The sequence below is a fragment of the Ahaetulla prasina genome, chromosome 8 (assembly GCF_028640845.1).
Source record: "Ahaetulla prasina isolate Xishuangbanna chromosome 8, ASM2864084v1, whole genome shotgun sequence".
NCBI lineage: Eukaryota > Metazoa > Chordata > Lepidosauria > Squamata > Colubridae > Ahaetulla > Ahaetulla prasina.
In genome coordinates, this window is record NC_080546.1 from 36,269,507 (window position 1) to 36,291,805 (window position 22,299).

Here is a 22,299-nt window from a genome sequence, read left to right on the forward strand (position 1 = left end):
CCAAAGAATTTGTCTTGGTGCATATGCTCTCAGTGTACATAAAAGAAAAGATACGTTCATCAAGGTACAACAGTTACAACACAATTGATGGTCAGTATATCTGTCAGTATAACCAGCTACAGGTACCGGAACAGACTTGTAAGTGGATCACAAGCTTCCTAACAAACAGGAAGCAGCAGGTGAAGCTAAGCAAGATCACATCAAATACCTGTACAATTAGCACAGGGGCCCCCCAAGGCTGTGTGCTCTCCCCAGTTCTCTTCTCTCTGTATACCAATGACTGCATCTCCAATGATCCATCTGTTAAGCTACTGAAGTTCGCATATGACACAACAGTGATTGGTCTCATTCAAGACAATGACGAATCCGCATATGGACGAGAGGTCGAACCACTAGCCTTATGGTGCAATCAAAACAATCTGGAACTGAACACACTCAAAACCGTAGAAATGGTGGTAGACTTTAGGAGAAACCCTTCCATACTTCCACCTCTCACAATACTAGACAACACAGTATCGACAGTAGAAACCTTCAAATTTCTAGGTTCTATCATATCGCAAGATCTAAAATGGACAGCTAACATCAAAAACATCATTAAAAAAGGACAACAAAGAATGTTCTTTCTGCGCCAACTCAGTAAGCTCAAACTGCCCAAGGAGCTGCTGATTCAGTTCTACAGAGGAATTATTGAGTCTGTCATTTGCACCTCTATAACTGTCTGGTTTGGTTCTGCAACCCAACAAGAAAAACACAGACTTCAGAGGATAATTAGAACTGCAGAAAAAATAATTGCTACCAACCTGCCTTCCATTGAGGACCTGTATACTGCACGAATCAAGAAGAGGGCCGTGAAAATATTTACAGACCCCTCGCATCCTGGACATAAACTGTTTCAACTCCTACCCTCAAAACGACGCTATAGAGCACTGCACAACAGAACAACTAGACACAAGAAGTTTTTTCCCGAAGGCCATCACTCTGCTAAACAAATTCCATCAACACTGTCAAACTATTTACTGAATCTGCACTACTATTAATCTTCTCATAGTTCCCATCACCAATCTCTTTCCATTTATGACTGTATGACTGTAACTTGTTGCTGGCAGTCCTTATGATTTATATTGATATATTGACCATCAATTTTGTTGTAATGTTGTACCTTGATGAACGTATCTTTTTTTTTATGTACACTGAGAGCATATGCACCAAGACAAATTCCTTGTGTGTCCAATCACACTTGGCCAATAAGAATTCTCTTCTCTTCTCTTCTCTTATAAATATTTTTATGACCCATGGTGGCACAGTGGTTAGAGTGCAGTACTGAAGGCTACTTTGGCTGCCTGCTGGCTGCCTGCCATTTCACAGTTCAAATCTCACCAGGCTCAAGGTTGGTACTCAGCCTTCCATCCTTCCGAGGTGGGTAAAATGAGGCCCCAAATTGTTGGGGGCAATATGCTGACTCTGTAAACTGCTTAGAGGGGGATGTAAAATACTGTAAAGCGGTATATAAGTCTAAATGCTATTGCTATTGCTATTTTTTACTTTGTAAATAGCCTGTATAATTTGGAGGTTATGAGGCATGGCTGTTACTGAACAAGTCAGTACAATCACTGAATTAATACTTCCTTTTCAAATATAATATAGTTTATTTGATTTGAACTTAGCATTTTGTTTGAACTCAATGAGTGATAGGTTAGAAAAAGTTCAGTCCTGTACTGTTTTAGTATAAGTTTCACAGATTTATCCAAATACATACCTGGGGTATTTTCCATGAGCTTATTTCAAATTATGTCTGAATGGACTACAATCCATATTCATGCACCGTTAGAAGAATTATTGATTTCCAAGAGAAATGAAATACAACATACAGCAGGCAGACTAGTCAGTAAATATTTTCAAAAAATTGAAGTGGTACGGAATTACCAAATAATTATAAAAGAAACTTGTCTCTATGATTATAGGATTCAATCTTTTCATTAATTGTATGAAACACTTTTGATATGATTAACAATATTAATATTAATACATTAATAATAATTAATACATGAATTACAGCTGATGTGTGCTGAAATCTCTATCAATGTTCACAAATTATGCTAACTTTCTAGGCTTTGCTTAGCTTGGACTACATGGCAGTGAATATTTACCAATTTATTGGGCCAATTATTGTTATGGAAAATATACTGTAATGTGCAGTGCAAATCAAATATCTTTCAAAGTGTGTTTATTCAATAAATTTAAAATAAGAGTAATTTCAAAGATAATGGTCTCAAAAACATATTTCTGCAATCATTCAAGGTCAGATCAAAATAGGATAATTGAAAATAGCAAACTAAAGGAAAATTATAAATTTTAATGGCTTGGCAGTATTTTAATTAGAAGCTATGGCTAATCCTACATGCAGTAAGTTTTCTGTTGCTCCCTTTGAGAAATGGTGCCCAGAGGGAAGCTGGTGTGAAGCAGCAGTTTCCCTGGAAGGAGGGAGCATATTCTAGAACAGGAGTGTCAAACTCATGACAACACATTGTATTGCAATTTTTTCCCCGTTCGCTAAACCTGGGGTGAGCATGGCCAGCACAAGAAGCATCTGGCCCATAGGCCACGAGATTGACACCCCTGTTCTAGAAAAAGGGGCACGGTAAGAGGCAACCCAGTCCAGAGCGGATAGGAGACAAGGAAGAGAATGACAATAGAATCTCCAGGATATATCCTCTATGGTGAGAGTAGTAAAAGTTTAGTTTGGCAAGATTTTGTCTATTGTGTATAAGTAAATAAAGAATTGAACTTTGGCTGAATTGTTCTATGACATTCTTGGGCTTAGCCTTACCCTTATGTTTAAGAAGATAGTGATTTTGTATGTAGAATTGTGACTACAGGGAACTATTCAAGGTGCTACCTTTTTAAAACTTTTTTTTCTATTTTCAGGAAATAAAATGCTATTTACATAAGACACTACAGTAGAACATTAATTCAATTGTCAGTAGATATTTGGACTCTGGAAAATAATAACAGAAAATGGCAGGCAGTTGCCCTCAAGTTTGTTGGTAAGCAGTTCATCTGATTAGCAATGTGAAAAACAATATACTGGACTACCTAGTTCAGGAGTGTCAAATTGGCAGCCTGCGGGCCGGATGCATCACACACAGACCATACCCACCCCAGATCTACGAGTGGGAAAAACATTATGAAATGTCACATGACAGCAACATGATGCGGCAAGTTTGATACCCGTGATCTAGTTCTTTGGTTCTTGTGTTGCAGGTTATTATGGATTACCTTTTTTGCCTATATTTCAACACAACACAATTAGAGGCAATGTGGACAGAATCACAAACAAACCTATAAGGGAAAATCCAAAGTTCCTAAATGTTAGGACCACATACTGATTTTTTTTTCTTTTTACTAATGTAAAGTTTTACAAACAACTGTTATTTTTATCTTCCATAATTTAGTAAAAACATTTGAACAATACTAGCACAGGCAAATAGGCAATAGCAGAATTCTTGGATAATGAGTGTAATTTGTTTTTAATTTAATGTATCTTTGGTTTAATACAAATCCAGTTAGTGTTACAACTCTTTGTGCCCTTCAAAATAGCATTGTTAAAGATCACATATTTTAGTAAGTGTACATTACACTTAATGTACATTAATCTGTACTGGGCTCACAAAACTACTTTGACTTTCAACTGCTGATGCCACTAAGGTCCCAGTACTCAAATCTTGTGTGGCTATAGTGTATTCCAATGGTGTAAATGTGTTCTATCTTCAAAAAGTGCCCTCACCTTATGTTTCATTTTGAGTATTTTTTTCTCAATCTCCAAAATCTGCATATTCACTGAATAATCTTGATATGCAACAAGATATATGAAGAAGAAATCTAGATAAAATTACATGTGAGGGGGAAAAAATTAAAAGTTTCTTGCCAAACTACCACAAACTTAGCAAATATGACCCTAACGGGTTTAATCTCAGCAATGTATGTAAAGCTTCACTTCCAATTTTTAAACACAATGTTAATTTTCAATGAAAAAGTTTTAACCAGTATTATTACTAAAAACACATGAGCAACTACTATATTTTTGGAACCATCAGACTTTACTTTTGGAGAAGCTAACACTTCAAAAATTCATGAACTTCATATTAAACAAGAAATTAACAACTTATGTTCTACACTTTTCTTCAGCTTCAAAATTTTTTGTACTTTGTTACAGTATGGCAAGGCACATAGAAACTCTTCCTTCAAAGCAAGATGTACTCCCTGAAATAATTTTAAAATCCTCAAAGCAAAAAGAAATACTACAAATGTTTGTTCTTTTTCTCCCCAAAAACTCTCTCTACAAGACCACACCCATTTAGAAAAGTGACTTAACAAGCACATGAAATTGATCTTTACATACTTGTACTTGTAATACAAATATATTGAATTAGAGCTTTTGTTATTCTGGGTTACATTGTTTAAAAGATTAATTTCCATTTAATAGTTATCATTTCTAATGCCTTTGACAATTTACATATTTAAGAAATAAAATAAAAACAAAACACAAGCATTGTTGGTGTCACACAAACATGTCTTTTTTTCAAATATTATTTTATCACTGGACTTGGAATTAAAAGTTTAAGTGCTTTTATTCTCTGATCTATATTGTTTTTTAAAAAGTTTAATTCCTTTTTTGACCAAGAATATCTTTCCAAAAAACAAGTAAATTTAAGAGGTAGATTTCTCCATGATGCACTTATTTATTTCAAATAAAAACAAAAGTTCTTTTTAAGAACAAAAATCACATCTTGAAAAAAGCTTGGGACATTATTTAATACAGTTCAGTAACATAACAGTCCTGTGCAGGAATCAAAGCTGTTTAGAAACCAATGCAATCTTCCTTAAAATACAAGCCTGCCAACAGTACTAAATCCTCCCCCCCCACCTCCACCGGTTGGACCACAACTCCCTGGGGGATCATTGTCATCAAATCCATTTGGCCGAAAAGAACACGAAGCTGCAGATGCTTCTAGGGCCTGGGTTCGAGCACTAAGCTCTTGTTCCTAAAAGAAAAAAACGAATAGTGGTCACACACATTGATTTTTAAGAAAAGTGATTATGATGTAAATTTCAGGGGGTGGGAAATGGGAAACAGAATTTCTACATATGACATAGCTTTATCAAATAGTTTTATCCAATACTTCTTAAATTGTGACCCTATAAAACGTAAAACAAAGTCCCCACAAAATAAATCAGAAGTACCTTTTTTTACTAGTTTTAGAAACTTTTGTTTTAAACTTAATGAACTATTCCAGAACATTTCAAATTTCGTAGATGAAGGAAAATATACCTTTGGTCCTGGCTTCAGATTGGATCCTGCAACATTTCAATTTTCTTTAAAATCTTTTAACAAGCAGACATTAGATTCATCATAATTCTAGCATTTCTCCAGAACATTCTGGAAAAAATAGCTTGTATAGTTCTAATTAGCCTGCTTACTGATGAAAAAACCCACCAAGTTCTATATGAAGACACTTCTAGTTTTGCAATGATTGATTTAGAATGTAGGGAAAATTGTTGACTAAATTAATTAATACTAGTTTTGCAGGAATCCTATATTCCCATTGAGTATTGCATCTATTAAATGGTAGAACTGACCCATTCATAATATTCTGAATGGGTCAATAGATTCAACAGGATGTTGACTGAATCAAGCCACTGAAGCAGGTATGTTAATCAAGTAAAGTGAATCCAAAGCACTTCAGAAATTTGATAGATTTGGGTAGTTGTTGTGATTCTTACAAATAATATATAGAGTAGTAACTTCAGCACTGAATATTATTATTCCTGGCACTGTCACAAATTACTGACCAGTAATTTTTGTTCATTATAATATTTACCAAATCAGCTTTTTTGCATGGGCAGGGCTAACCTTACCTAGGCTTTCTTTCACTTTCTCAGCTGTCACATTCTTTAATAAGGCCAGTCACAAGCCTTAATCTCTCTCTTGCACTATTGGAATGCACTGATCCTGCAAACACAACTGGAAGTTCAACTCAGCTTTCAGCATTGTAAATATAGATTCAAGGTTATTAATTAACTAGCTATATAGAGCCACCCATCTGACTTATGACCCTGGATGGCAAACAACAAATCAAAAATTAAAATATCAACAATTACCACACTTAACTTCCTGTTCCAATTACCAGAGGAATTATCAAGTTTTCCATGTATTACAGAAGGTCATCAGGATCAGGGACATTTCAATATTGAGGGAAGAGACTATTTTACAGAACAGATGTTCTGTTTTACAGAACAGAGGCGCATTTCCTAAGTCCCATCTGACAAGATTGTTTAATTGAGGGGAACTGGATAATGCCCATCTTGTCAGACCTCACTGAAAGCCATGAGAAGTAAAAGAGTAGATTGCCTTTTCTAACCGCCCACCAGTTCCACAGTAATGCACCGTGTATCGTTGTTTGCGCATGCCTCTCGCGCATCGTGGATTGTGTTGGGGGGGCAGCTACCAGCTCTGCTTGTCTGTTACAGCTGGGTGGTGGTGGGGGAAATGAGCGAGTTATTCTGGGACGAGGCTCTTGTTTGCAGTAGCACTATAGCGCCATTTAGTTTCACTTACATAACATGAACTAAACTTATGCGTGGGCGATACAAATAGTATATTTTCAGAAATGTAAATTGTCACGGGGAATTTTATGAAAACCGAATGAAAATGTTTTTAAATAATGCTATGAATTTTTTTTAAAAAAAGTCAATTAAATTAAAAAAAAGGAAAGTGCTTCAATATCGGACAAAACCTCTACCACCCACCATGAAAGCTGGAACGCTTTCATGGTGGGTGGTAGGGACCAGGTTGACTACCACTGGTATACAGTAATGGCACAGATGACACTTTTTCTGCTGCCATGTCTACCTAACCCAAGATGTTACAGGCAAACCATATCCTTGATACAACCAGGGATTCCATTATACCAAAAAGTGAAGTGAAACTGTTTCAAACATTCAAAACTTTCTCCTTATAAAGCAGTGGTTCTCAACCTGTGGGTCGGGACCCCATTGGGGGTCAAATGACGATTTGCCAGGGGTTACCTAAGACCATCGGAAATATGGCAAGTATACTTGCGAGTCGAAGAATTGCGCTCCAATGGTTGACTCCACAAGCCAGCTGCAGGCTCTTCAAATTGCTAGCCGAATTCGGCTTCAGGCGCAATGAATTAAAAAAGAGAGAAATCTTTGCTCTGATGTCTCACTCTCAAACCAGCTGCAATCACTCCCAATCGCTAGCCTAATCGTGGTTTCAGGCATGATAAACTTAGTAGGGGAGGAGTCTCCGCTTTAATGCCTCCGTCCTCAAGGCAATCGCAAGCAGTTCAGATCGCTAGCCAATACAGCTTCAGGCGCGATAAATTCAAAATGAAAATAATTTTATGGTTGGGGTCGCCACATCATGGGGAATTGTATTAAAGGGGTCGCCACATCGTGGGTAATTGTATTAAAGGGGTCGCAGCACTATAAAGGTTGAGAACCACTGTTACAAAGTAAAGACAAATCTTTTCTTCCAAATGAAATTTGAACTGTATAACTCCAACTGAGCTACAATGAATTTTAAATCACAAAGTTAAATCACAAAGTTGAACCTTCAAATTCCCAATTGTGGTCTAACCTGATTCACATAGGACTGCTGAGCACTTTCCTAGAGTTTCCGATAGGAATTTATTTTGAGACCTACCTAACTTGGGTTTTGTGGATAAAATGTGCTCTATCCTCAAGTTAATTCTTCACTTCCACTGGAACCATAGCTTTACAGTAAGTTATTGTAGTCAGCCAGGAAGATTTCCAAAATTACTGGACAATTTAAATGAATTAGGCTTTGCATTCTTCAATTGTTTTGGATAGTGAGATAGGGGGGCATATAAATTTAATAGATAAATAAATATGTATGGTATTTCTTATCCTAACATTATCCTAACACTAAGATCCTAATTCTGTACCAGCATAAACTTGTTTTTTTGACTCATGATTGAGCCATTTTTGATACCTCTTGAAGGAAAGAGGAAGTGAGGCCGGCCTTGGAAAACTTGGTATCAAGCACTTATGTTCTTAAGATTTTAATGTGACTTGGGAGGATGCTAAAGATGCTGCGAATGATCAAAACCACTGGAAAACACTCACTGCCCAATATGCTCCGCCCAGGACCTTATGATGATGATAATGACTAAGACATTTTTGAGAGTAAGTTGATATGTACAGACAAAATTACACCCAATTGAAAAATTTATTTGATCCATTACTTGACTGCTTTTACAAATTAACTGTATTTCCTACTTTCCCACTTATCCACATAAATATGTAAATCATGGATTATTTATCATTTCATCCTTATGACCAAGTAACTCTACACATAAAATCATATTAATAGGTTTTTGCCTTTTGCTCAAATCCCATACAAATATTGCAATTTTCAATTTTTTTTCAGGTTAGAATTATTCAAAGCTAGAATGAGTCACCCAGAATTGCATATGTGAAATGGTCAGCTATATAAAAAAATACTGAGATATATGTTAACCTGACTTCAAGAATATTCGTTAAATAATGGAAGTTCAAGAGCTGACAAGAACTGGTATTCCCCACCTTGATTCCTGCTCTCTGTTTTAAAATAATTGAAGAATACTGCTGACTTAGAAAGAGATTTAGATTTGGCATATTGAAAAATACAAACACTTTAGTAAATTCTTCTAAAATCAGCCTAAACCTTTGGGACATCTTTTTGTCAACCTAAATTCTAAATTGTGGATTTACAGTACCCTGAGTTTTTAAATGACTTTTCATGTAAAGCCTTTAACCATATAATTATAATATTTATATATTCAACATATGCAGATCATAAAATCCCAGTCAGATTCATCTCAATCTGTGAGATGGGTGAAAAATAAATATACTACTACTAATAAAATAATTTATAGAGAATTTAACACATTGTAACTGTGGTTTCAAAGAAATAACCACATGTTATTTCAGTTCAGAAAATATTTTCTGGTTTTCCTTTGCCAGAAATCTGGGAATACCAAAATTTAGTGATCCATAACATTATTTTAACAATGCTGGTTAATCAGAATAATCTGCCTAGATTTGTATTCCCAACCATATATACAGTCCACATTTACAGTAATTACACAACTGATTTCCTTCAGATTAATATCTGCACCTTACCTGCAAATACAGCTTATTGTCTTTTGTAATTGCATCCATAAGTTCTTTTTGCAGAGGGGGATCTCCATTGATCCAGAGTCCGCTGGCTGATTTCGCACTGATAGTCCCAGCACTGGTTTGTTTTTTGTAAAACAGCACATAAGCAGTATCTTTGGGGAATCTGCTTGTAATTTTTTGGACTGATTGAAATGAGGTGAATGTCACTCTGCTGTCATTAAATAGAAACCATTCCTTGGAGACTTCATTTTCATCCAGTTCCTTTTCAGTAGCTGCAGTTAAACTGCTCTGAGGATAAGCTAAAGCCAGAGTTTGGGACTGATCAAAAGATCCTAGCGAAGACCCTGAATTAGCAACATTTCTTGCATAAGAATAATAATGCCCACTTTCAGAAGATATGCCAGAGTGAACAACTACAGAACTTAATACATAAGGTATTAGTTGAGGGCAACCAACTTCTTCAGCACCAGAAGGCTTTAGTTTTTTAGCCAAATTCTCCCCTGTGTCAGAAAACTCAACACTCATAGACCAAATGCCTGACAATGTACTTAAGGATGAGACAGTTCTATTAACAGGTAATTCTAGAACAAGTGGAAGAGACACATTGTCTAGGATTTTACGCCTAATATGACATTTGGGATCATATGAAAATCTCAAAAGAGTAAGGATGAGGTATTCTGGCTCCTCCACAATTTGCATAATTTTTTCTGCATTTTGTAAGGAGGCACATTTTTCACAAAAGTATTTGTTATCCCCTTTAAGAACTTCGGGTGCCAAAAAATAATTTAACAAATCAGTAACTGAAGGAGTAACTTCACTGACGTGTTTTTTCAAGTTATCCCCAACTTCAGTCTTACAGATAAAAGGATCAGTAACAGTTTCAGAATTTGAGTCAGTGGGGGAATCTTTCAACGTCCCATCATTTGTGACCATTTCACAGGAATCACTGGATGGCATCTCTGTCACGGGGCTCAATGCCCTAGCACTGACTTGTTCCATTGACTCATCTTTCTCATCAGATGAATGTTCTACAGTTGGTGGACCAACATTTTTAAAGAATACTGGAGGACAAAAAGCAAGTGAAAGATCTGTGAAGGCTTCTTCTTTATGAGAAGTACTTTTGCAATTTAAACAGCATATGCTTGTTTGTAGTTTCCCTCGAAACATTTTTTCTATCAAGGTTCTCTCCTCTTTCATTGAACATGACTGCTTGATAAATAGTTGAGATTTGTTGGCTACTTCTTGGACCAGGGACTCTTCATTCATATCCTCAGGAAGCTTTGATGAAGACAGAACTTTCAAGGTTCTCTCTTCTTCATGTAGCCTTAGGGGAAAAAAAAATTCTATTCAAGTTATATCTCTACCAGTTTACCTATTTGATACATTACTATGTTTCAGTATGCTTATACACACAACCAATTATTTACTAGGCAAAATTAGTGTGGAATAAAATACTGTAGTTTGAATGCCGTCAGCCCAATTACAAATATACTCTGCTCCATTGCTTTAATTCTTAGTTACTTTACTTTACTTCACCTCTAACTGGGGTAAAGTTTGAGCTGTTTGATGCATCATATGAATTTTATAGAAAGAGAAACATTCCACTGCAGAGATTCAAATGGTTTTTAGTAAACAGCAACTAAAAAAAAAAGATTGTATTGAAAGAGACTATGATTGAGATGTCACACGTCAAAAGCAACGCATATTATTTCAGACCATATAAAATTCAATTATTTTATTTTTAAGTAATAGTTGTTTTTACAAAGCTACTATATTTTTTGTACCTGAAGATTGGGAAGACTGCTTCAAGTTTTGTAGCTCTCTGTGGAAGAAGTTTATGGTAAATACTTCTTACCCAACAATGTTACAAGAAATGTATTGTCTACAACTTATTTTGCATATAAAAAACATTTAAAAAATATCTTGGGTAATGAATTCAGATTATCATTACCTGTCTAGCAGGAACCTAAGATATTCAGAGCAGTCCTGCTGAGATCTAGAAGTAAACCACGGAGGCCTAGACGCCTCAAAGAAAAGGCGAGGAGCATAGGCATCCCTCTAGATAAAACAAACAAACAAAGACAAAACAGATTTCAAACACTGACATTATTCTACAAAGCACTTCATAATTTATAAAAACAGAAATCAAGTGAATAGGAGGCAAGTAGAGTAGATGTCCGCCTTCCCAGGTACATCAGATAGGAAACAGACCACACAACCTACTTCTAATTTATTGTAAGGCTACATTAACAGAATCTTGCAAACGTAAAAGTACAAATCTCTAACTATATTTCATTTAAAGCCTGAAAAGTTAGGGCGGCTTATACAGATACAGGATGTACCCTCTTATCTGATTGTTCCCTAGACATGATCTCTTTGTCCTACTTCTCGGTCGTTCTCACATGCTGTTACATAGTGGAAATGAAATGTTCTGACTACAGAATAAATCCAAATATTTAAGTATCTACTTTCCCAATTTCATGTTCAAATTCAATCTTGAATATTAATTTAGAATTAAAAAGTACTGAATATTTGAAATACAAGAAAAATAAAAGTTATTATTAAAGACAAATGTTTAAACAAATGTTATATATTCAGGTACAATGAGAATTGTTTCATGTCCTGTTCCAAAATAATTTTGGATATTAATCCTAACCTCTTAATGTATTACTTTAACTTGTTGGGATTATGTTTGAATAAAACATTTGATTATATCTAATTTAAAATTACTGTTTTATGAGAGTATCTTACAATTTTATGAGTATGGTATCAGTATAGTTCCCAGTTTCAACCAGTCTGCACTTTTTCCAGAAGTATACAATTCTTCTTTCAAAATTTCAAAGATGAAACAAAATGGTCTGATTTTCTACTGATTTATAAAAAATTCAAATATTCCACAATTAATTCTACACATAAATAAGGCCAAAAATCCCTTTTTGCAATATTATTTTAATTTTCAGAAAATAATACAGACCTGTGTATGAGCAAGAAATGCAAAAAGATGTTGCAATTTTCTCATTAGTGAATTGCACCCATTTAGATTTAATGATAACACATGTCTTCTGAAACTGCAAAAAATGAGATCATGTTTTCAGATACAACTTACACAAAGACACTCCGATGTTTCAAGAGTGTTTACTATACTAATTTAAAATAATTTAACTATGCTCCGAATCATATTAGTAATATGAAACTGCTCAGACTTGAATTAAATCTTGAAGAACAATTTAATCACTTTGGAAAATGACTTTGCTTTGGTTTGAAATTTAGAAGAAAAAAAAGCAACCTTCAAGTAAATTTCTCCAGTTATAAATAATGTAGAAGGAATGCCTTTAAATTTCTACTTCTACTATAGGAATATGTTTGGCAATTCATTAACTCAGAAGTCCTCAATTCCCAGGTGCCAGTCTGCAATCTGTTGGGAACCGGGCCATACAAGTGACGGGTGAGCATGCAAAACTTTATTTGCTCATGCACAGAGTTAGGTTGCACACACACAACCATCTCCTCCTGCACTGCTGCCTACCTCTCTGTTATTCACCTATATATTCCTGATATTTATATCGTAAATAATTGTATTTTTCTTGTTTTATTTGCTGATCAATGACCAAATAAAAATTTATTGATTGCAATTTAAATTTTCTTTAATCATGATGTGAACTGAGGCAAGGAAACACATTCTGCTGTTTACTCAGATTCTTACTACCATATTCAAGCCATCACAGAACTAGTAGTAGAAATAATAACAACTGAAATGTATATACCATTCAACTCCCAGCGATTCTGGGTATTTAAAAATCGTTCAAAACATTTAAAAACAAGGAATACAAAACAAAAAAACAAAGATGGCAAAGAAAACAAGCCTAGATGGTAACAAGGAAAAGGAAGTGACAGTTGTCATCACCAACAGCTATGTCTTCATGGTCCTTTGAAATGCCAGAAGGGTAGAGACTTTTTAGATCTTAAATTTTTAAAATGACATGTATTTTTTTAAAAGAAAACATTGCATACATAAAAAGTTGCAAACCTTAAAACAAATAGGATTAAACTTACTCTGTAGCCATGAATAGTGCTTGAATCACACTGTTCATGTAACAAGTATTTCCTAAATTAATCAGACCAGTCTTTCCAGTTTCAGATTTTCCAGAAAATCTAGACAGACAAGATTGCAAGGAACTGGACTGAGATGTCCAGGCACTCTGATTCAGTATCATCTTAATTTTTTCTTCATTGGGTTTGGAAAGCTCCTATAATGAAAACAGAGACACAACTTTTTTTGTTTTTGTTTACATTTATACCCCGCCCTTCTCCGAAGACTCAGGGCGGCTTACAATGTATAAGGCAATAGTCCCATTCTATTTGTATATTTTTTTTACAAAGTCAACTTATTGCCCCCCCAACAATCTGGGTCCTCATTTTACCTACCTTATAAAGGGTGGAAGGCTGAGTCAACCTTGGGCCGGGCTCGAACCTGCAGTAATTGCAGGCTCTGTGTTCTAATAACAGGCTTCTCTACTGCCTGAGCTATTCCGGCCTCTTGAACTTGAACAGTGAGTATTATGCAAATGTTTCCATGGCATTTATATCTACTAAAAGAGTAGCCAAGCAGCCTATATTCCATTCTTCCAAATCTTGAAAAACTTTTCTGCTAAGAAAAGTGTCTATCTGTAAACTGACAACATATAACCATCTTGTTCACTATGATCTATTTTTATTTCTTGCAGTTCAAATCAAGGATCAAATGAAACTCAAAATCTGATTTAAAAGATTTACATTAATGACAGTGTAACTCTGCTGATTTCTATGTTTTTTGTTACTTTTTCCTGAAATCTGAAAATAGCTGATACAATTTTTATGCTAAGAATAAAAATGATGTTTACATCCTCAGTACTGAAATATTTATGTTTGCATACCTTAACTGCTTCTAGAATGGGTTCATAAAGTTCTGGAAATCCAGAGTAATGGTACATCATACAGTGCATTAATTCACTCAGCTGTTGTAAGAATGCTGTGCTGGTAGGCAGACCATTACTTTTGACCGATATCACCAATTTAACCACATGTGGAACAATCTAATTTTAAGATAAATAGATTAATAATTGGCTTGTTTGTTGAACATAACACATTTTAAAGAAAATTACTATATTATGAAGTCAGAACATAATAATTAACTATGATATTTCTATTTGTCTGAATACCTCAGTTTTATCTATATTTTTAAATGAGTTACTTCAAGTTAAGAAATATAATTTCACATTCTATTGGGATAGAAATCAGGATAGCCAATACTAGTATATTATTATCCTACATGCTATGATTGAAACAGTAACGTTTTAAAATGTATGGTAAGTCTGTAAAGGTATAAAACATTCTATTTTTGTGAGCTCTTCCTGAAATTAATTTACAGCTTCATAATATTCTACTTCTGCTGGCAAATAAGGAAAAACCTTACAAAAGTGCTAAAAAGAATAAATCAATCATTTTAGAATTAGCAGAGTACACCTTTGATCGTTCATTCCTGTAATTTTTAGTTTAATTTGCATTGTTGCTAAATTATAACCCATGCTGTTCTTTATAACAGAAGTCTATAGCAATGTAACAAATAAAATAAATTGCATCCAAGTTCATTGATGACAAACTCTTTAAATTCAGTTGAAGCAAACTAGGAATCAATTTTGATGATTTCACTTTCATTCTGCATGAGCCATTCCTATTCCATAAGGTTATCAAGATAGGTATATTGGAGGGGGATACATGAAGGAATGCAAAACATTTCTACAGGGTCAAATACGTTTTAGCCACTGGAGTAACATAATCTGATACAACCCACTGTAAGATACAACACTCTTATAAAGTGTTAAGAACCAGATAGACATCAGCAACAAAATTCTGTAAAGAACCTCTCTCCTTACTAGATTTTACATCTTTATATAAATAAATAGCAAATTCTTTAAACTATTGTTACTTGTTATGATTCATTTTTTTTCCGAGTTATAAGAATGTGATTTTGGTTTTATTGATATAATAGTAAGATGGCATGCTTATAGATATTTTCTTTTTCAGTGAGTTTTAAAGCAAAAAAAGGATAGAACTCACCAAGTGAAAAGCCTCTGGAGAATGCTGAAAACTGAGCAGCATATGAGAAAGGACAGCCAAAGCACCAGGTCTCACCAGAGGAAACCAAAGGCGATTAAATACCTTTCAGGAAAAGGAAGAATTATTAAAAATAAGAAGTGTACAGCAGTATGATAATTCTGTATCATATATTTAAAATACACAAATTAAAGTGAAAAATTTCTATAAAAAAGCAACTCATTTACAATTTTATTACAACATTAACTAAAATTCCAATAATCATTGAGTAATAATACTTACCAATTCAATCTTAAGCAAAGTAACATCAATAAGGATAGTAAACTTCTGAACTGCAGCCAGTCCTTTCAGTAGTGCTATCACCCAGGTCTCCACATGCTGAGCTAATGGCCAGGACAACCAGTCAATCATCCTGAAAAGTGATGAATTTCTCTTTTTTAGTATTTCAGCTGCAAAACCTATATACCAGTTACTCAATTTCTGAATTCTGGTATTAGTTTACGTATTATATCAATTATATGAAAATCATAGATCACACTGAGACCAGAACTTTAAGATACTCTGGCTAGGGGAAAAACTTCGCCAGATAGCTATAGCAATGATTCAGTATTTTGTCTCGTTTCCATCAACGCAACATATATTTTGTTATTTGCAGTACTCAATGGAATTGTATGGGCATCATGATACAGATAAACAGTTTAAATCCCTCCTGGTTTTATTACATTATATAAACAAAACTATCAAAGCCAACATATATTCTTTGCACTATCATCGATCCATCATCAAAACATTTATTATAGCAAAAAAAAAAATTCTTGATAGCATTAATTTGATATAATTGTTAGATTCAAGTTAGATTTTCTATTAAATCACAATATTCACCATTTTTGTACACTTTATTTTTCTTCCAGATTTATAAACAACTCCCCCACAATAAATATGTTTCTACATTCTGCAATTACAAGAGACCTCCACTAAGTTTTCTTTGGAAACCAGAAGTGCTGTTGATTTTTGTTGGAAATGTAAGTTTTATGATCTAATTTTTAAAAAGGTTAATTTTCCCCCCACTTCCTAACTTTAGCTTAGTTTCTAGGAAAGATGAATTGTCTATCATTATTGATATACTATCCTAGATAATATAGAATAAATAAAACGAAACACCCCAATGAAAAAGGTGGCTAATCAAGTAAAGATGCCAGAGAGGGCTAAGGAAATGTCTAAAAGAAAATATGAGAAAAAGTACGGTAGTTCTCAACTCTTCACGTCTAGTAGAGGAATTCAAAAAACGTTTGAAATTACTATGAAACACAAAACATTTTCTAAGAATTCTCAATTTTCCATTACTGTTCCTTTTGTTAATTACAATCCAGCTGCAAATTATCCCAATTTCTAATGAAATGGCACTATTTTCCTAACCCATGCATGGACTTTGTAGTCTACAGCAATTAAAATATATAGGCATATTTGTTGCAATGAGTTTTTGTGATCACAGAAAAAGTATTCCCATATAAAATAGATTACCATACAGTCAGAACACTTTTTAATTACTTGTTAGCTAATGGAACATAACAACATAAGCTACTGTACATGTCCTATGTATTTTATTTTGGAAGAAACGAAAGGAAAGAAAAAGATAAATAATTTTCTTATTTAGAGCTAGCTTGCTGCATGGCCAATTTAAGCTGTTTAAATTAATGCAAAAGGAATTTTATTTGGCTGTGGTGCAGCTGGATCAGTCAGGAGCTGAACATGCTTAAAACTGTAGAAATGAAGAACGGATTTTAGGAAAAGCCCTTCTATTTTACTGCTTCTTACTATATTCAACAGAACAGTATCAGTAGAGTCCTTCAGTTTTTTCCAAGACTTGCAGTGGCTGCTTAACAGTAGAACCATCATTAAAGAGGCACAACAAATAATGTTCTTCTGCATCAACTCAGAAAGTTCAGAGTGTCCCAGAAGCTGCTGATATAGCTTTACAGGAATGATTGAGTCTATTATTTGTACTTCTAGAATTCTCTGGTTTAGTACAGCAACCAAGAAAGACAGGTACAGACATCAACAGATAGTCAACACTGCAGAAAAAATAATTGCAGTCAGCAGGAGGACTGAGATGATATCTGCAGACATCTCACATCCTGGACATAAACTATTTCACCTTGGGCTGGTGCTATAGGGCACTATATGCAAAGACAACTAAACACAGAGAGTTTTTTCCCTCATATCATCAACCTGCTGAACACCTGATTCTCACACTTTCTATCTAATGTGTATGCATATTAAATTATGAAATATTATTTATCCTTTTCATTATCTTCTCCATTCCCCCATTTTATTGGTATTATATTATTATTCTCTCCATTGCTGGCAAGTACACTGAGTGCTTTTATACTGGACACAAATTCCTTCTGTTTCTAATTATACTTGGCCAAATAAAGTATTCCATTCCAATACAAATACAAATACAACACAGTAAAATCATGTTCAGACCTAAAATGGACTTGGTTATCTGAGGAATTGCCTCCACCTGATTGTGCCTACTTGTGCCAACTTAAGTCTGGCAGAAGAAACATGCTTCAGGTCAGTTTAGTAGGGAATGCCATGTTGGGCCCTGAGAGCCTTTCTGTTGTGACATCCATGCTTTCTGACAGTAGGCAGTAGTCCATACAATAGCTATGTTAATTTGTCATTGTTTTTTACCCAGCTGCTATTTACATGTATATTGTCGGTATTTTTTTGCTTTGTTTGTTTGCTGTGGTTTCAGTACTGTACACTATCTAGAGTCATGAAGTTAAGATAAGCAGTGATATAAATTGAAATAATAAACTTCCGTTTAAAATGCATGTAATAAACAAGATGCTTAATTAAATTAACTACTACTCTTTTGCCATTCTGAATACTATACCTGCATAAAGCTTGTGTCATACTTGCATCTTTTACATTTGGATCTGTAGTAAGGCTTCCAATCAGGACTGTAATCATTTGTAAAGGGATATGCTGCACAAGACTTGCCAAAGCAACCGAAGGTTCAGAAGTATCTATAATTGCCAAACATATAAGAAATTATAATACATTATTTCTGGTTTTTTTCCATTAAGATTTTAATCAATTTTAAAAGGCTATGTTTCAAGTTTAACCATATTCTGAACCAATTCAAAGCTCTCAGACTCCCTTCAAACCCAAAAGGAGTGATATTCAGTGGAAGCTCATTGCTGGAAGGATAAATGACAGTATTGAGCATTGCTTTCTATTTTCATCTGGAGAAAAACTAAGGAAACTACAAGAGTACTGGAAAAACCAGCTCTTTGCTTTCCTTTAATGGGGCTTTCCTATATCATAGTTCAGCTCACAGGTAGTCTGGATATAACATAGTTTGGTGGTTTGGCACCAGGCTAGAAACTGAGTTCTAATCCTTAGGCATGAAAGCCAGCTTGGTAACCTTGGGCAGTCACTCTCTTTCTATCCAAACCACCTCATATGGTTGTTGTTGTGGCAAAATAGGAGGAAGAAATATCATGTGTAATTATCATCTTGAATTATTTATAAAAACAACATAAATGCAAAATAAAAACAAATTTCTGAATCATACAACTCATAGTATTTCTTATTTACATTTTGTATGTAAGTTATTTGTCTCACATTCATATAGATGTATCATTCAGTAATGTGATGCTACTATAAAAAGGATACCAGCGTCAACATCCATTATTCTGTTTTTAGCAAATGCAACAGTTCAGATTCAATCACGTGAAAAAGAAAGTACACCCTCTTTGAGTTGTACAGTTTTATGTATCAGGACATAGTAAAAATCATCTGGTCCTAAGCAGTTTTTAAAAGTAATTAAGTACAAACTCAGATGAACAGTAATGCATGACATATTACGCCATGTCATCATTTATTTTGAAAGGAGAAACCCAAAATGGAGAAGCCGTAAGTTGTCTCTATGCAGCTAGTACCAAAGTATATATAGCACAGCTGGATGGTAATAACTACACTCTTTAATTATATTTGTAAATATATTTAATTGATTAAACTAGTTCTATGGTACTGCAACTAAAAACTTTCTAATTGTGTTAAAATCTCACATTAGAAAAAAAGAGTGTATTTTAAACCCAACAGTCATTAAAAGCCATGCAGAAAGCCCAAGAAGCCACTCAATGACATTTAATATTAACTATACCGTTAATACTATAATAACTTAAGTGACTTAAAAGTTTCAAAAAATAACAAAAATATAAACTGGCTTCTATCTGTCTCATCAAATTATAATTCATCTGATTTTCAAGCTGTGCCTGAATTCTAAATCAAATCCCATCACAAATCAAGGACGTCATGGCATACAGAATAAAAATATATACCTTGCTAATCTAACATTCTCCAAAATATTTACATTCAGTTCCTACTTCCCGTCCAAGAACTTCTAAAATCTAGTCACTGGTCCAATTAACCAATACAAATGCTAAATAATTTAATCCATTTTTACCTACATTCTTTGAAACTTTAGGAACTTTAACCAGATATCACACAAATACTGTGTTAATGAGAACCCTATTAGCAGTAAAGGGAAGGTTCCGTTCCCCAATATTTAGCTGACATGTTTTTAAAAAGCAACCAAAAACAGGTATATCATATATCTGAGTTCCAAAAATGCAGAAACCAATAGAAAGGATTCCAGCAAAGGAATTTCAGTTTTCAGCATCTCCATGCTGCCATCCAGTTATTTGAAAAAGAGCAAATATTTTTGTATTTTATATCTTATAACTCAATAAAAATGTTAAACTTAGCCTTAGCCTTAACCAGCTTTCTGCTCCACTTCAACCTGACTTTTGTTCCTAGCCTTTCTGGGGCTGGCTGGAAGGGCTTTTCCCACTCTTGATATCCCTCAACTGCTGCTGCTGCTTTTTTTCATTTACAGAGTCCCAACGGGATTAGATTCAACAGGAAGACATGAGGAAAAGGCGAGCCTACCGGTGGAAGAGATGATGGCGAAGAGCTCCTGCAAGGAAGGCAGCAGCGTGTCGGGTTCTGCTTTCCAGATGCTGCGCAGCAGATTGCTGACTTGGGTGACTTGGGAGACGTAGAGGCGTAGAGCAGCTTCCCGGGTGCTTTGGGTCTGGAAGTGAGCGATGCTGCGTACCAACTGCTGGCAAAAGGCGAGGGCGAGTTTTCTACCCCGGGGCAGACACTGAGGAAAGTCGCTCAGAAGCTGGCAAAGGCGAGCGCACAGAGGAGCCGGAGGCCTCTCGCTCACCAGACGTAACGCTTCCCTCTGGAGCAGAGCGAACAGCTCCAGCACCGCCGGGCAGCTAATGAGAAGCCGCAGGCCGGTCTGGATGTAGTCTAAGACGCCGGGATCTAAGTTGGAGCCAAGGCCGGGAGCGGGCGACGGAGGAGGGGCGAGGAAGAGAGGGGATCCGGGGCCTTCTCCTCCTCCTCCGTGAAGCAAAGCCAGGACCAGGTCGCGCGTGAAGAAGGCCTCGAAGTCGTCGCGGTGGTGGCGAGCGTAGGCCTCGAGGACCTGCCGCCCGACCTGGCGCTGGAACTGGTCGGGGCCCTGGAGGATGAGGCGGGTGCTGAGGGCGAACATGGCCTGGCACTGCGGCCCGCTCAGCGGCGACTCGGCCGACTCCACCACCCGTTTGACGATCATACGTTTCACCGGCAGCGGGTAGGACGAGCTCACCAACCCTTCCAAGATCTTCTCCATGGCGAACGACGGCCCAGCATTGGCCACCCGGTCACCTTCGGCCCTTTCCCTTCGCTCCCGCGGCCGCCCGTCAACCTCCCGGCCAGCAGCGACGCCTCAACATCGGCCCGACGCGGCGTTTCTCAGGAGGCGCCTCAAAACCCACAGACCTCGGAGGCCGCAAACGCCGGGGAAGCACGTGACCCGGAAGCAACAGAACAACGCATCGTCACGCCGGACGGGAAATAGAAGGCGGCCGTTCCAATTGCGCATAAACAAAGTATTGTTCGGAGGATGGCGGCCTGGCCGACGCGCCTGCGCCTTCCTCTCCCTCCCCTGCGCTGGCTTTTGCGTGACCCCGAGCACCGGAGCGTCGCGCGAGGGAGGAGAATGCGGTTGAAAGGGCGGAGGCGCAAATAGAGCAGGAGGTTTAAAGTGACCTGATTCGCAGTTTTTCTTACTGCTGTTCCCTTTAAAGGTGGTTGTTGTTTTTTTTACAGGTGGTCCTCGACATACAACAGTTCATGTAGTGACTGTTCGCAGTTTAAAACGCCATTGAAAAACGGGGCTTACGACCGCTTTTCACACTTACGACCGCTACAGGATTCCACCATGGTCACGTGATCAGAAACTTGGACGCTTGGCGACTGATTCATAGGTATATATCAGGGGTCTCCAACCTTGGCAACTTTAAGCCTGGTGGACTTCAACTCCCAGAATTTGCTGGCTGGGGGATTCTGGGAGTTGAAGTCCACTAGGCTTAAAGTTGCCAAGGTTGGAGACCCCTGGTATATATGATGGTTGCAGGGTCTCCAGGTTATGGGATCACCTTTTTTTACGATCTTCTGACTGGGGAAACCAGATTCACTTAACAACTGTGTTGCTAACTTACGAGCTGCAGTGATTCACTTAACAAATGTGGCAAGAAAAGTCAGAACATGGGGCAAATCTCGCTTAACCAGTTTCTCGTTTAGCAACAGAGATTCTGGGCTCAAGTAAGTCAAGGACTGACTACCTGTATTTGCTGATTAATTGGAAAGTGATGGATGTTGGAGGTGTAATATTTTGCTGTATCAGTTGATGGAAGACCGATGAGAGGCAGAATGACTCACACTGACATGGAATTTCTCTTTTAATCAGCTGAAAATGTGTTGTTGTTAGTTACCATCGCGACCCCATGGACAACGTTCCTCCAGGCCTTCCTAGCCTCTACCATCCCCTGGAGTCCATTTAAGCTCACGCCTACTGCTTCAGTGACTTCATCCAGCCACCTTGTTCTTTGCTGTCCCCTTCTTCTTTTGCCCTCAATCTTTCCCAGC

General features: G+C 36.4%; 1 protein-coding gene across 1 annotated transcript; it reads right to left on the minus strand.

The window, feature by feature from the left end:
- Positions 1–4,726: 4,726 nt before the first annotated feature.
- USP38 (ubiquitin specific peptidase 38) lies at positions 4,727–21,650 on the minus strand. The gene is made up of 10 exons (XM_058193091.1): positions 20,263–21,650; positions 18,200–18,332; positions 15,580–15,709; positions 15,301–15,402; positions 14,118–14,276; positions 13,258–13,451; positions 12,179–12,272; positions 11,156–11,262; positions 9,208–10,528; positions 4,727–5,042 (listed from the first exon to the last, which is right to left on the minus strand). Exons 1-10 carry the CDS (start codon positions 20,999–21,001, stop codon positions 4,881–4,883), a joined length of 3,141 nt encoding a protein of 1,046 aa, XP_058049074.1. The 5' UTR covers positions 21,002–21,650; the 3' UTR covers positions 4,727–4,880.
- Between the last annotated feature and the right edge of the window lie 649 nt (positions 21,651–22,299).

What these genes read in the sequence shown, in the direction of transcription:
- USP38 (XM_058193091.1), bottom strand. Translation starts at nt 21,001, where the DNA reads ATGGAGAAGATCTTGGAAGGGTTGGTGAGCTCGTCCTACCCGCTGCCG. An exon ending in CCATTCTAGAAGCAGTTAAG is followed by an intron (nt 13,452 to 14,117) that starts GTATGCAAACAT and finishes TTTTCATTATAG; the next exon opens with GAGCTTTCCAAACCCAATGA. An exon ending in CATTTCTTGCTCATACACAG is followed by an intron (nt 11,263 to 12,178) that starts GTCTGTATTATT and finishes TGTTTTATCTAG; the next exon opens with AGGGATGCCTATGCTCCTCG.